The 16,702-nt window shown below is 39.6% G+C and overlaps 1 protein-coding gene across 2 annotated transcripts in view; it reads right to left on the reverse strand.

The window, feature by feature from the left end:
* Positions 1 to 16,702, reverse strand: part of raraa (retinoic acid receptor, alpha a) — a 270,178-nt gene that overhangs the window by 13,923 nt on the left and 239,553 nt on the right. For both annotated transcript variants that reach the window (XM_039740824.1, XM_039740825.1), the window contains 2 exons: positions 11,055 to 11,203; positions 966 to 1,107 (listed from right to left, as the gene is read on the reverse strand). In XM_039740824.1, the coding sequence (XP_039596758.1) occupies positions 966 to 1,107; positions 11,055 to 11,203 (291 nt within the window). The remainder of the gene's footprint in view (positions 1 to 965; positions 1,108 to 11,054; positions 11,204 to 16,702) is intronic.

Genomic DNA, 16,702 nt, shown 5'->3' on the forward strand with positions numbered 1-16,702 from the left:
AAGACAGATGAGGCAGATATCCACATTGAGTAATCAACCTCTATACCATTTTTTTAAATGAAGTGCTGCTCCTTTTGTGTTTCCGTGAACCATATAAAGTAACACAACTCTTCAAATGCATTGTACTATGCTAGCCTTGACAAGCCGGTGTGACAGAGTGCAAGAGCAGTGCACATTATGACCATAAAGGCTGGGTATATATATATATATATATATTTAAAAAATAAAAAAAACTACTGACATACCCTTTACAAAAAATGTGGAAAAGTGTTTCTGGAAAGGAAGAACAAAAGGATTTGTGCCGAGGCACGTGCTTCCTTAATGCTAATGCTCTACAGCCACTCGAGCACGAGAAGCCTGCTAATTCCCCTCCTTCTTAGCATTAAAGAGTGTGCGAAGGAGACATGCAAACACATTAAATCTACCCAAAGGGGGGATTTAGAGTAAAAGCAATAACAGAGGGGGCCGCAGGCCAGAGTTCCCTGTAATTTCTTCTGAAACCGCACTCTATATGTAACCCACAGAAACATGGGATTAAAAAAGTGCTCAAGATAATCCAGAAAATGAACTGTCAATTAAAGTGGGTACTAATGAGGTTGTCAATCCCATTAAAGCATAAAATCCTGAAATGCTAGACTGAAACACATCATAGCCTCCGACAGTCAGACCATCATTTTTCTGACAGCAACAGCAGCTGTAGCAGATGCTGCATAATGATACTGGATGAGAACTGCTCGATCATCTCTCTCTCTCTCTCTCTGTGTTTGCTTAAAAAGTGACACAGGCTGCTGCACTAATTATCTTAGGCAAGGCTGTCTTCTGACATTCCGTTTCTGCAAAGCTGAGCAAGAGGCACCTTGACTACTCGAGCACCATTCTTAATTTTTAATAAGTGTACAATAAAGGTCTTATCTCAGGGTCAGAGCCGTGAAGATCTGAGTAAATGAGACAGTAGAAGTACTCACACTCTTTAGACATTCCTACTTCGAGGCACTTCTGCAGCCGACAATACTGGCAGCGGTTTCTCGTCACCTTGTTGATAATGCAGTTCTTGTCACGATGGCATGTGTACACCATGTTCTTCTGTATGCTCCGTCTAAAAAAGCCCTGGCAAGAAATGGGTAAAGGATTAGTTATGGATTAGTGCTGCTCTGTGAAGCAAAATCCAGGTCTGCTAGCCACTACACTAATCATATCACATGGATACGTTTTAATCTAGACACCTCTAAATAAAGTACACACTGTATTTATAAGAAGATGGCAGAAGTACAAGCAAATTGTCATGCCCCTTTTACAGCTTTGAAATGGTTGTCAATTGTAGGTTAACAGTATATATATATATATATATATATATATATATATATATATATATATATATATATATATATATATATATATATATATATAAATAATCAAAGGCAGTTTTCATCTCTGTTGAGAATCTAGTTAAGGAAACAGAACTGGCCACCCATTGTTTACACCTGTTATCTACAAGGTATGAACTAAATGGAGAACACTTATGTTACCAGGCTGCATTCCCAATAGTAATGGTTGTCCAGGCGTCAGAGAGGAAGTAATAATAAAAAAGGGTACTAGTTACAGGGTGAAGACACTCAAAATTCGAGACCATACTCTCAATCCACAAGTACAGATAACATCCCACTTCAAAGCCTGCATTGTTGGATGTGCTACTGCCTGTGTTAAAACTGTTTCTTCAGAAACGATAGGCCTCTTTTTTATCAACATAATCCGTCTTGTAGCAAGAGTATTCTACAGCCTTATCAGTGAACCTGCAGGATTGCTGCAGAGCATGTGGTGGAGGATTTGAAATGTACATGAGACACACACTGGGCACACAGCAATTTCTCTAACTGTTCAGCGGCACTCATCCTCGCCTACTAACCTATATATCCTTAAAACACAGCTTACAGACACTCTCATTGACTGTGTTCACCAGCAGCGCCCAAATACACACAGACCTACAGTAATGTTAGCGAGACATCTGACATAAATACAAAGACAACACTGTCAAATAAGACATTTCACTACACAAGCAAAATACTGGCTAAGGTGTGGGACCGCAAAGCCCACAGTTCCTGGTTTGGTACTCATCATCAGACTATGGGGCAGACATGTTTTCATCATATGGCAGAAAATGCATGTAAACCATTGTGATTTGTGAAAGTTGCTTTGGTAATATAATTACCTATATAACTACAATGTTTTTGTAGTTTTGCACCTATATAACTATAATTGTTCTTTCCTACAATGGGTGCAGGAAAGAACAAATAACATTCTAAAGATCAAACCTCATTATTTGATATATTTAAACTCATAATAGTAATACTATAACATAAAAAATAGTGTTTTACACAATTTCAGCTATTTATATTACTAATTACAGTCCGGCATTATTTTTTATGAGACTCTACAAGGGAACAATAAAAAAGGTTCCCTCTTTCAGCTTTACTGTGAACTTCAAAACTAATGTTGCCTTTGGATGGTATCTACAATACTTGTTTTACATTTATTTGCTTGGCAGATGCTTTTATCCAAAGTGACTTACAAAAGAGGTAAACATAATTGAATAACATTAGGCTAGTGCCTGTTTGTTCAGCCAGTGTAGTAGGACAGGTGACAAAAGTTGATTGCCACAAGATGTAATAACTAATAAATTTACGATCATAGGTTACAATCGATAAAGCAAACTTAATCTAAATCAAATAGGCAGATATTCACAGAACAGATGGGATTTCAATTACTTCTTGAATACAATGAGGGAGTCAGCAGGACGGAAAGAGGCTGGCAGCTTATTCCACCAACTAGGAACTATACAAGAAAAAAGAGTCTGGATTAAGACTCGATACCACGCAGAGGCGGCATCACCAGATGCTGTTCCCTGGCAGACCTGAGTGGGCGAGGAAGAATATGGGATGTCATCGATGTCTCCATATATGCAGGTGCTGACCCACTGACTACTATAGGGAAGCATCAGGGATCTGAACTAATTACATGATGCTACTGGGAGCCAATGCAGTGACCAGAACAGAGGAGTGCCATGTGCCAGTCTCGGCTGGTTAAATACAAGACAGGCTGCTGTTTTCTGGACCATCTGCAGTGGCTTGATAGCACATGCAGGTACTCCTCTCAGCAGCGAGATGCAGTAGTCCAAATGCAACAAGACCAAAGCCTAGACAAGATGTTGTGTTGCATACTCTGTCAGATTAGGTCATGTTCTTGTGGATGTTGTACAGCTTGAACTCAGAGGGGTGAATCTGAAAACAATGTTTTTAAATGAAAATGATCTCTGGCTACACTTGTGTTTTCACATCGTTTATGGACGCATCTCTGCCCACACTAAAACAATCAAAAACGCAGATGATGTAGCCATCCACTTACACTGGGCAGTAGAAACAGGAAGAGGAAGTGCCCTCCATACTAGAAATTCATTTGGAACTTTCATTTTACGCTTGCATGAAGAACAGCAACGGTGAGTAGGGGAAAAAGAAAAAACATAAAAAAAGAGTATTTCATGTGGACTGAAGGTAAGGTGGAATTGTGAATGAGAGAATCACACAAGTACAAGATGAGCAAAGCATCTGAGAAAAAGTAGTGAGCAGGATCCAATCAGGGAATGGCCAAGTAATAAGCTCAGACCAATCAGAGCGTGATTAGAGTCTGTTTTTTTCCTGACATTTTCAGAAATCCAGTATGTGGCTCTGGAGAGAATTTCTGTTTTTGGGGGATAAAAACGGCAAGGTAATGTGGACAAAACAAGAAAACGGAGGCTAATGTCTACATTTTAAAACAAAAATATAGTAGGGTGAAGATAACCTCACTAACTTAAAATAGACTGGTACTAGCAAATGAAAAATCTGTTGTAACATCTTAATGCTGCATTGCTAGTATACCCTCTCATCTTGCTCATCTGGAAGAATTTAAGATACTGCAATGTGAAAAACATATGTATTATTTTATTAAAAAAAAGAAAAAATTAAATTTAACTTTTTTTTTTAATTTGGCAAGCCATTTTTAAAGTTTTACATGACTATGTGAACATGCTGACCTGATGTTAAACCTCTGTTGATGTACTGACATCCTATTAACTATGTGTAATGGAGTTCCACACTTTTAATGTTATTGATCTATAATATACAACTGTAAAGCAATAAATAAAGAGAAATAAAATTCTTATAACTTGATTTCCTGGGAGAAATGTTTTTTATGGTACTACTGGTATGTTAATAAGACCAGAAAAAAAAATAACAATACCATACCAATTACCGTTAAAGCGGTTTGTGTGTTTAGAGAGGAGAGGAATGAAGGTCAGTAGGACCACCATGACAGAATACATGAGTGTGAATGAGAGGGAGGTCAATGGAATGGTGAGGATGCAAGTAGTATGCAAGTTGGCGAAGGTGGATGAGTTTAAATATAGGGTGGTCCAGATCTAATTATGTAATTTTCATTACGCTATACCTTATTAAGTTTATTACATAGAAAATCACCTGAAAAATCCCGGACCATCGAGAAGTGTGCGAACTGACGACATGAAGAATCGTCTTCGCCGAACGGGAATCGTCCCCTCATAAATCAAAGTCATCCAGACGATCTGGATCTGCATAATTAGATCTGGACCACCCTGTACTTGGGATCAACCGTACAGAGTAATGGGGACTGTGAAAGAGAGGTGAAGAAGAGAGTGCAGGCAGGGTGGAGAAGAGTGTCAGGAGTGATTTGTGACAGACGGGTATCAGCAAGAGTAAAAGGGCAGGTCTACAGGACGGTAGTGAGACCAGCTATGTTATATGGGCTGGAACCAGAAAACAGAGGAGACAGAGCTGGAGGTGGCAAAGTTAAAGATGTTAAGATTTGCATTGGGGTGATGAAGATGGACAGAATTAGAAATGAGGACATTAGAGGGTCAGCTCAGGTTGGACGGTTGGGAGACAAAGTCAGAGAGGCGAGATTGCATTGGTTTGGACATGTGCAGAGGAGAGATGCTGAGTATATTGGGAGAAGGATGCGAAGGATAGAGTTGCCAGGGAAGAGGAAACGAGGAAGGCCTAAGAGAAGGTTTATGGATGTGGTGAGAGAGGACATGCAAGTGATGGGGGTGACAGAGCAAGATGACGAGGACAGAAAGATGTGGAAAAAGATGATCCACTGAGGTGACCCCTAATGGGAGCAGCCAAAAGAAGAATAATACACAATACACATCCTATTGGATGTGAAAGTGGTGTAGACCTTAAATTGTTATTGTGCTTTTGGGATTCATAATTATCATCCTTCAGTTTTTGGTTCAGGAAAGGGATGGACATTTGGTCATCACATTTGAATTATAAGATTTATTCCAGTAAAAATGATAACTAAGAAAACAGAAGTGGTCAGCACATTTTTAAAGACATGAACCTGACCAGTTGGTCTAAGTGTGCAAAAGCACAAAGTTTCATAATCAGATTGTGTTTTGCAAGCATAAGAACCAGAATTTGTATCTTTTTAATCGAAATGCTGGATTATACAGAACTATTCTTGCACGATAGTTCATTGTTTTGTTTGTTTTTTTCTGTCCTCCTGGTCATATGACCTTACCTTTTTCTTTGTTACATACTGTATACTATTATTGCCTACTCTTGTTTATGTTTTATATTAATTTCCTTTTATTTCATTTTGTAAAGCACTTTGAGTTTGTCTGTATGGAAATGTGCTATAGAAATAAATGTTGTTGTTGTTGCTGTGGTGTGACAGGTGTATGTTTCACCAAGGTTCTGGCCACAAATTCAAACTTCTACATAAAAATAACAAAGACATGCAAATTTCCATTAAATGCAGCACTGTTCCACCATAGAGAATTACTGAAAACAGTTAGGTTGTAATCATCCTGGCACCAATTACATTGGAAGCGAAACTTCCTGCATGGTGCGAAGCGCATCATCCTCAGTGTAAGTACAGCATGCAGACCAAAAAGGTGAATCCAAATATGTACAACTTGACCTCTCAGTAAAGTGTCTGGATGTCCAAAGGCACCAATCCAAAATAAGACATCGCCATAAACAAATCTTGTAGTTCTGCCCACTATAGGAAGACTGTTTGTCGGAGTAATTTAAGACTGAATATGGGCAATGCTTTGTGAAAATGCAGGCATACAGGTAGATCTTATTCAAGAAGGCAAGTCAATGCCAGTCAATTTGTGTATGAATGAATACATCTGACACAGTACAAATCAACACAGTTTACATTTGAAATAGGAAACACAATTAAAAGAAAACCCTTAAGGGTGAGGAGAATATTTGCCATGGTGCTTTCTGAATTGGCATGCAGTGAAACTGGGTAAAGGCTGCAAACCAGATACCAGGAGAGTTGGGATGAAGAGGTGTTAAAGTAGAGTAGAGCATTCAGTAGCTCCAGGGGAAGATGTAAGAGACCTTTTCTAACTTTAGCCCAGACCTTTGAAACCCACAACACAATTTACTGCCTGACTAATCAGCATTTCCATATTAGAAGCTTTCCATGCGAACACAAAAGGTATACAGCATGTTACAAAAAAAAAAAAAAACATGGAGGGAAAGAATCCAATGTAAGAGTGTCCTCAGAACTGCTGCTTATACCAGCACATACACATTTGGCTGCAGAGCTGCGCAAGTTGTTCAAAAGCCCCGGAAATCACAACGCCACACTTGCTGCCACAATTTCCAGGCTGTGTCAAATCCCCAAAGCCACCCTTGTCTGTTTATGGCTTAAGTTTAAAGAAAAAAGCTAAAGAGCATTTACTTCTCCAACTGTTCATTGTCTTAAGTGCACTGCAGAGACCTATTAAAAGTGCAAACTGGCATCTGAATTTGTAGTCAGAACTTGAACACGCCTTGGACTAACATGATGAGGACATACAAATAATACAGCCCAAACGTCATAAATGAAATCGACAACTGAACCAGAGTGTGATTGAATATGTCAACTGGGATAAAGTCTACATTTTTTATTGCTTAACTTTTAGTAAAACTAAGATTCAATGGTTTCATGTTAAATAAATGTACATTTACTATGTATATCAATCTATCTGAAAAAATCAGAAACTTCAATGGAACCGGTGGCTTCTTTTATATACAGGGCTTTTGACAAGTAAAGATATAATACCAGAAATAGACACTGGAGCTTTTCATCCCAATCCAAAGTTATCTCTTATAAATGACAGACGTAACCACGGTCTGTAGCACAAGAGCACGCAAGAGCGCTGTATTTTCTTGTCAACACTCCACACGAAGAGGAAGCCCAAACTTCCTAAAGCTGCAGATGTTGCTGTGATTCATGAGCATTTTCACTTTACTGTATCTATAATTTAACTGCTAAATGAATAAGGAATGCAGAAAAAGGCCCACTGCACATTTATTAAATATCCAGCTACCATATTCATTTCTTAGTTGCTGATTTTTATTGCAACCAATTCCTTAAACAGCCCTCACTTAATTAAACACTCTTAAGCACTCTATAGTTTTGTTACCATTACTTACTTTACTTTCCACTACATTTAATTAAACCTTTGAATTCCTCTTGTTACCTTGGGATTACTTTAACTGCAACTTCATCAAACACAGAGAAGGATGCATTTTATAACGCGGAGGCAAACTCAGGGGTATTAGTCCTGTGTGTGAATATCCTTAAATTATTTGGGGGTGGGGGTTTTGTTATGGGGGTGGTGGGAGGCAAAGACTTCATTTAGGTTCAGAAATTGGAATGCACACATACTACAACGTGACAATTTTCTGTCAATTGACACATAAGCTTGTTTGAAATGGAATACTAAAGTAATAAATGACAAAACAGAAGGTTTAATTCAGAAAAGATTCAAAGGAAGATTATAAAGCTAACTGGTCTGAAAAGCAGTAGTCTTGGTGTTTCCTTAAAATGTAATGCCCCATAAAGCAAACTGATTACACAAGGATTCTGTCGGATATAGAATTATCTTCAAAAGTAAAGTTCCAAAGTGTTAGATTTTAACACTAATTCCTGTTTTCCTCTTTTCAACTGGTATGACACTTAAGATTTTCCGACACTGACCTTCTCGATAATTACCTTTAAATATTCTGCTTTGTGATTGCTGCCGGCTAATAGGTCTGCCCTTGGGGCTCAAAAGTGAAAAGTTAGCTTTTCTGTCCTGCATTATGCATCGATTAAACCCAAACTTATTTTCTTTTCTAAATGACGTTTCTGTTCTCACACATAACAACATGAACAGATTAAGGACAAGGATTCGGCAACCCTGTCTTATGCTATAACAGTAGTGCACTTGAATTTGCTTCCACAAGGGGGCATCTATTCCTAACACATAAGATGACAAATTGGAGGACTAAAGTGCTAGCTACATCTACATCAATGTTACCAGGTACAGAGAATGAGAGGCGCACCATCAGTCTTACTAAGCATAGGGACAACACCGAGTAAATACATTTTTATCTAAAAATTGTTAAATCTTTACCTTTAAAAATGCATATGGTAACATTCACATGTGACATACGTGTGCTCTAAAGACGCCGATACTACTTTACTTTCCACTACTTTCTTTGACTGGACTTGTATTACAGTTTCACCAATGTCCACAACAGGTTTTTGTTATCACATTTTCTTTCAGTACTTTATGTAATGCATTCCCATAATGGATCTATTGAGTTTTGTACACAATCAAATACTTATCCTCTGCTCCTGCTGTGTAAATCACATCATATATCTCAATGTATACACCATGTACCATATATGACCTGTCAGGATTACCTCCTTTTGGAGATCATTCAGATGAAAACTGGCCAAAAAGGCTCTAAATTTTTTTACACGAGAGAGGAGAGTTGAGGAGCATGTGCTGATAGCGCATCGCCGCACCCACCACACACCGAACCATCTGGATTGGTACCAGAGTGCACTGGGCGACACCTCAGCACCACACTTTTCAACAGTGTTGAGGTTTTTTTTTTAGGGCGTCTGGAGTGCCAATCCTGCCACCAACCCCCAGGTATTCCCTGCAAGTTGGAGGAACTCCTTTCAGGGCTGGAGGCAGCTTAACGTCATACCCAGGACGGTGCAATTGCAGGTTAAAGGCCTTGCTGAAGGGCCCAATGGAGTAGAGTCACGTCTGGCATTTACAGGATTCAAGACCAACACAAAACGTGGTTGGTAAAAAAAAAATCTGCATGTATACCATCACCCCTTGATCATTTACTTTGACAATGTTGCTGTCTTTGCTACTAGGTATGCAAAGTTCATCTTATTTTTGACACTGCCTCATATTTAACATTGAAGTAGGAAACAAAGAGAATGCTTTGTTCTATACTTCACAAAAAAGTTCTTTTGTTTTGGTTTTAGTAACCTTGCCATAAAAAGAATGCAAAAATCAATCCTTGGTTTACAAGTCTGAACAGAGCAATTTCTGAAATTCTGCACCCTTCTTTGTGCTCGATAACAAAAGCTTAGTGAAACAGTGGAGCTTCAGCATGCTGTTCTAGCTGTGCTTGATACCATCTGATTAAGGTTTCCTTCATGTTGATAGACCTGAGCTATTAATAGATGAAATTTGCCCGAGTACCAGGCTGTGGTGAAACTTGTGACCATAGAAAGCAAAAAATACAATTCTGTCAACAGCCTGGAGGCTAGGCTTGTCACATCCTGAAACCAGCAACAGATATTTTGACTCAAATATATGCCAAGACAATTTAGGCCATATTATCTTCCTCATTATAGCCTCTAAAAAACATAGTATTTAATCTGCTTGGGTTGTTGTGCGTAAGAAGAGGGGAAAAAAGTACATCTGCGCACACACACGCACACTGTATATATAACTCCATGTACTAGGTCTGGAAAGACGAAGAACTTCTAATCACTTTCTCAATACAACTCCTACAGAGAAACACATTGATGGCAGCATCATGTTATGGGGATGTGTTTCAGCAGTAGGGACAGGGAGACTGGTCAGAACTGAAGGAAGGGTGAATGCAGCAGAAAACCTGCTCCACGGTGAAGACCTGAAGCATACAACCAAGACAATGCTGGAATTGCTTTGGGACAAGTTTCTGATTGAGTCCTTGAGTGGTTCTGCCAAAGCTGAGACAAACCCCATAGGACATGCACAGAGAGACATGAAGATGGAACTTTACAGACACTTCTCATCCAGTCTAATAAAGCTTGAAGAATGGGATAAACGGCCCAAATCCAGGTGTGCAAAACTTGTACAGACTTACACCCATGAAGACTCAAAGCTGGAATTGCTGCCAAAAGGGCTTCTACAAAGTACCAAATTAAGGGTCTGAATACTTATATGAATGAGATATTTCACATATTCATTTCAATAAATCTGCAAACTTTTCTGAAAAAATGTTTTAACTTTTTCATTATGGGTTATTAAGTATAGACTAATGGGCAAAAATAGCAAATTTATCCATTTAAAAATTACAAAGTAGAAAGTGAGGGGGGGTCTAAATAGTTTTTGAATCTCATATACATAATATTTACATTTGTGGTAATCTAAAGAGTCAAAACCTGTTGCTACCAGCTATGTGTAAAGATGCAGAAATGCTAGTGCCCTACCCATACCTTAGATTTTGATGTCCCTAAGCCTCCAAATTCATGATGGGCATTAAGATCAACTGACTGCAGTATAATGGTTAAAGTGTGAAAAGCAGTCCTGATGGAAAATGCAGCTATGTACTTTGAAACAGCATTGATATTTTGTGCAAGCTTGCAAAGCCCCCATCTTTGTATCATATGGACAGAAATTACTAGTCAGGTATATATTTATTAAATACTTTAGCAATCACACTACTTACATTATGCAATTGTATTAATTACTAAGCAAGCCTACCTAACAGCTATGCCAGAGTTGATGCAGTAAAATACTGTTCATTTAGTATATCATAGTTGCATTGGCTTACAAGTTTAAAATAAACTTTGTGCTCACTGCATGAAATTATTACAGCATGGTGTCCCTCCAGCTGGGAAGAGATAATTGTAATATTCACTCCCTAAAGACTGTAGGTGTGTGTCTGTTTGCAAAACATGCACACTAGGCTTACCTTGCATCCCTCACAGGCGCTGACCCCATAGTGGTACCCTGAAGACTTGTCCTGGCACACAAAGCAGGGCTTGTAGACTCTTGGTGGCGGGGGCGGAGAGGGCGGGCTTGGCACAATTTCTTCTGAACTGGTGCTCTGAGTTTCTATTGCTGTAAATACAAAACCAGAGAGAGAGGGGGTTAGGAAATTAAACTGATGTCATGAGTGACAACCAAAAATAGTATCTCATTCACCCCTTTGCCCTGTATAGGCCACATGCCACATGTAAGCAATGATAGGCTGTTGATATTTAGGCCCTCACTTCTCTGCTTACCAAAATGTACACAGAGTGGGAAGTCATTAATATTGGAGGCAGCTTGACTGAATAGTTTGAACTGGTTCTTTGAATAGCACACAAGTACACCACACATACAGGATTCAGGAACCACTTCCTTGATTGACTGCCAGGACCTGTTTTGGTACGAAAGACAAAGCCTTTTGAGCGTGAGAAATGAAAATAAATGTCAGTCCAAGAACCAGTGCTTGAGAAGCGCTTTGGCTTGCTTTAGTAAGTTTGCTCTCTCTGTATGTGGCAGTGAAGAAGACAGCGTTGCCTCCAGCAAGTTGGCAGCACGAACTAAGAACAGGCTAGCACAATGTGAAAGGTAACGGCTGACTATAGCTGGAGGAAATAGTGTTTGCTAGGTTTACACCATTAGCTTCATTTAATAACCTAAAAGAAGAAAAAAAAATGCTACCTGTCACACTTGAATAAATAAAGTTAACACCAGGTAAGATTTCAAAACAGAACAGCACAAGCCTGCCCTCAAAGTTGGAAATCAGATGCTGTTGACAGTTCTTCTGGCACATTTTGATGGAGCAATGGGTGGATTCCAGTAACACTGCCTCATACTGTTTAAATATTGCAACATTAGCAAATATTCCCTTGCATATATGTCTCTCTAAAAATGATCTAACGAGGACTAATAATGTGAGTATTAAGTAGTACTATTCTATTATTTACGGGAAAGTGATTAATATAAAAAACATTCAGTTTCCATATCCTCATCATTGGCCTCCCAAATGCAAAATGTAGAGGTATCTATTACGCACAACCTGTCGTAGTCGCACAAAGTGACATGATAGACACATAATGCAGCGCAAAATAAACTGGTTAGTGCTTTGTGAGGACCCTGAAAACCAAACCCTACTTTCTACATGCTGCAGAATGTTGTTATAGACGCACATTTGATGTGCCAAGAGGCATCGAGATAGCAGACACAACAGACTTCCAAAGGTCAAACCTCTGTAATCATTAGCGTGAGCAGAAGGCGTCAAAGTTTTGCTGGAGTTTTTGTTTTCCTCATTTCTATACCCATCATTTTGACACATGCTCTAAAGTGAAAGTTTCCTACTTTCATGTGCGTATGTTTATTTACTGAATGACAAGTTTCAGTTTGGGTGTCTGTCATCCAATAATATGAGCCATACTTTGTATAAATAGGTTATTTTTGTTGTATACTGTTTGTAATCTGCATCCAGTCCTGCGTGTAGGCCCTCCAACCTGCAGGGAAAAACTTGGGGGTTGGTGGCAGAATTGGCACTCCAGCCACCATAAAAACCCTCCCACTGTTCCACTCCATCTGAACTAGTGTGGTGCTGAGGTGTCACCCGTCGCATGGCTACACTCGGGTCTGAATCTGGGTCTTGAGTTGGTTTGTCGTGTGGTGGGTGCGGCAATGCACTGCATCAGCGCCTGCTCCTAACCTTCTCCTCCTCCTCCTGTTCGTATTTAACACAGAAATAACGGTACATCTTTAAAACGAGGAGGCAGAACTTTGCATCAACAATACAAGTGGCCAGTTTATTCAAATTACCCTTGCATTTTTTATGACATATGCAGTGACAGAATACATGAGAGTGCTTAATAATTGCTTAACAGCTAAACGAACAAAAAAAAATTTGTTGAGTTTTTTTATACTGTGTATCCTTGAGATCCTCTAAAACAATATTAGATATTTACCAAGTCTCTATGGGTCGTTCTACACAAGGATATTTATTATATTGCAAATGTTCAACTAAATGTAACTTTAACTGGTGATGCAGGGGAGAATGAACAGCTCGGATAGCAAGATTTCATAGCAGCTGCATATCAGATAGCACAATACTTCATATACATGAAGAAAGCAAATATCAGGATGAACCTTGTGCAACAATGGCATGCAGGAAATGAGGAGTCATTGACTGTGGTTTTAGAAGGGTGAATAACTCAAGACAACGTAAAATGGGAGAATGACACTTGAGCAGGCTATTTCATTTGTGTGCTGCCTTAGCTGATGATCCGTGCAGCAGGTCTGCTAGGCTCACCCATCATGTAAAGACAGGACAAGGCCAAGACAGTGAATGCCCCCACCAAAGCAACTCCAAGAGGATGTCATTTGGTGACAAAAAGAGCAAAACCACACAAAGTGAAAATCACAGTTGCTAGCACTGGTAGGACAATATTAGCAGGAACACAAACACCTTGAACATTGTGCTTTTAAAGTTCCTGTTTGCAAAATATATTTTCATCAGATGGCATGCTGGTTACCTGTTGACAAAGACGTTAGACTTTAAACCACAAAGGTTAAATTCCTGCCAACTCACTGTGTGATCCGGAGTGAATCATACCACCTACCATTGCTCCAGGACTTGGCAACAATTTACATGTCACCTTTGACAAAAACATCAGACAAACCATTCTAAAGTAGCTTCTCACTTCACACTGGCCTAATATTTCTGTCTTGTAAGCCATCTACTGAATTACTTAAACTTCATAATGCCAGGCACTGCTTGCGTGGAGCTGACTTGTCATCTTCTATGGGTGCCTTGTTTATTTCACCCAGTTCCAAAGACATATTTGGTTAACTAGTAACTCTAAACTGGCTGAGTGTGAAAGTATCTTGCAGTGGACTGGCACTCCACCCACAGATGGCCCTACTTTTGCCAAAAATGGTTGGGGAAATTCACCAGCTTCATGCCATCCTGAATTGGATAAGTGGTTCAGACAAAAGGGGCAGACAGATGAATGGGAGTGTATATAGTGTGCTGCTTGTGCTTTTTATAGCCAAATGTGCACATTTTCATGTTGTACTATTTCATAAACTATCATGATAATTTGTATATACTTCTTTAATTAGAAACTGTTGGTGTTAGTCATCATTGGCTCATTTTGCACAGGGTAATAATGAAGAAGAAAAAAATAAAATGGGTATTTTTGACCACTGATTCGTTCCCCACTTCAAACCTCTAACTTTTCATGCTGTAATATTTATGCTGGTGGCACACTGCCAGGCTGTTTATTTACAGCCTTTAATTTTGTACCAAGACTAATCACCTTTTTAGAAAAGGCTGAGGATACAGAGCACGACGATTTTCATCTCTAACTACGAAAAAGAAAAAAGTCCAATACCCCTTAAGGTTCTGACGGGTGCTGCTCCCAGTGCACACAACACAGCACAGGCTGCACTTGAGTGCAAGTAACACTTCTATATTTAACAGAGGGTGCCTGAGTTCATCTGCCCTGCAGTACAGCTGGGAACAGTCTCCATGTGACAGCAGAGCAATCAGCACAGAGGGAAAGATTGTGTAGCCAGCTTAGCATACATGCACGCACGCACACACACACAAACAGACAGGCCCATCAGCTCACACCAGCCATCTCTGCATCCTCTTGCACGCAAAGTACTCTGCTTCAAACACCAAGGACTCTTGGGACGCCTGTGCGTCTTAGGCCTTAAAGGCGCCTACATCACAAGAAGTGCTGTACGCTTGAAACTCTGATCAAATAGCAATCATCATCCAAGCTCACCCACACTGTTACAGCAACCACCCCGAGCTCGCCTGGGGAGGGGAGGGGGCTAATGAGAAAGCCTCGGGATGCTGGGGGGGTGGGGTGTCAGTGTGAAGGATACTATTTATATTCCAGAGGGACAATACTCCTGCACTTGGCACGCACACAAAGGGACAGGGTCCTTTCATCTGTGTATGTTATAGGTAATTTATTACCCTGACACCAGGGCGGGACAGGAGGCTCTTTCAGGAATCTTCTCTCCCAGGGACAGATGGTCCTCTTTCGTTAACCCTTTACTGCCTTATCTGTGGGGAATAAAAGGCTGAAAGGTGCTTTTTCTCTTAACCCCAAACTCAACTCTGCTTTTAATTTCAGAGTTAAGTGACCACAAAAAGATGTCATCCATCTAAAAAGCTTCCTGCATCAAATGAGTTGGCGTGCCATTAACTGAATATGGGAGAACGGAGGGGAACTAGTGTTCTCAGTGACTGAGGAAAGTGAGTACAGGCAGACAGCTTTTTGACTCATCAATGGAAAAAAAAAAGGCCTCTAAGAAATGTTTTAATTTCAGTGTAGCGTTTCAAATGACATCTTCCACATGTCTGCATTCAAGTAATATCCAACAGTAAAGATTACAGCAGTAAATTAAACCTAAGCTATGAAATATAAAACACAAGGGTCAATCTCTTTAGGCCTTTCTACGAATTTTTTCAAAAGTGGAAAAACCTGATATGCCAACCCTAAAAAAGCTGCCAGTGAATGGTAACTATGGAAATGCGTGACAGGCCGACAAGTACTAATAAAGTGTTTACTTTGTTTTGCTTTAACACAATCCTTAGATATTATAAACAAATAGAAAGACAAACATCACAGAAAGTTTTTTTTATTATTAATACAAACACTGCAGTGGGCTGGCGCCCTGCCCAGGTTTATTTCCTGCCTTGCTCCCTGTGTTGGCTGGGATTGGCTCCAGCAGAACCCCCCATGACCCTGTAGTTAGGATGTAGCGGGTTAGATAATGGATGGATTACACAAACAGAAAAGACTTTCATAATCTTTTGCAGTGTCTGAAAATAATTTTGCCTTACCAGCTACTAAATAAGATGGAAGAGAAAAATACAAAGAATTCATTCCTGTGACTGCAGCTTCATCTCAAACTTTTATCTTCTGTTCACCAAGCTACGAGTACATGGATTTTAACACTCCATATTCTTTGTAGCCACTAATACGGTATTTTCTTTAAAATTGTGGTTTTACAGTGTGGGTGCAGGGGGTCTGTAAGCAAACTTGAACTCAATAACCAGTATGTGAGGGTGATGCCGCCCAGAAAAGTTTCAGGTTTCAGAGAAATTCCAAAGCTAATGGATGAAACCAGAAAGTAAGACAGAGGAAGGAGAAACGGGAAATAAAAAGAAAATTAAAATCATTTAATCAAGCACGTTACTGTAGGTCATGAGGAAAGAACCTGGTAAAAACGAAGAGTGGATTCAAAATCAAAGAGAGAAACGGTACCTCTTCAGCCTCTCAGTAGCGAGAGTTTTGCCATAGTATCACAGTGAGAAGTCAAGCAAAATGACACCTTTTTTGGCTAACAAAAAAAGAAGATTTCAATATGCAGCAATACTGCTCTTGCATATTGTAATCTTTTTAGTTAGCCAATAAAAGGTGCCATTTTGCTTGACTTCTCACTATATCTATAATGGCTAACAGGGTGCAACACCCTATTACTACAGTCATAGTATCATGAAATCCAAATGATGCCACTGCACAGAGACCACCAACTACAGAGGAACCAATGGTGTCCCTGAAAAAGCAAGCTATTCATTCTGGCACTCAT

The sequence above is a fragment of the Polypterus senegalus genome, chromosome 17, assembly GCF_016835505.1.
Source record: "Polypterus senegalus isolate Bchr_013 chromosome 17, ASM1683550v1, whole genome shotgun sequence".
Classification (NCBI taxonomy): domain Eukaryota; kingdom Metazoa; phylum Chordata; class Cladistia; order Polypteriformes; family Polypteridae; genus Polypterus; species Polypterus senegalus.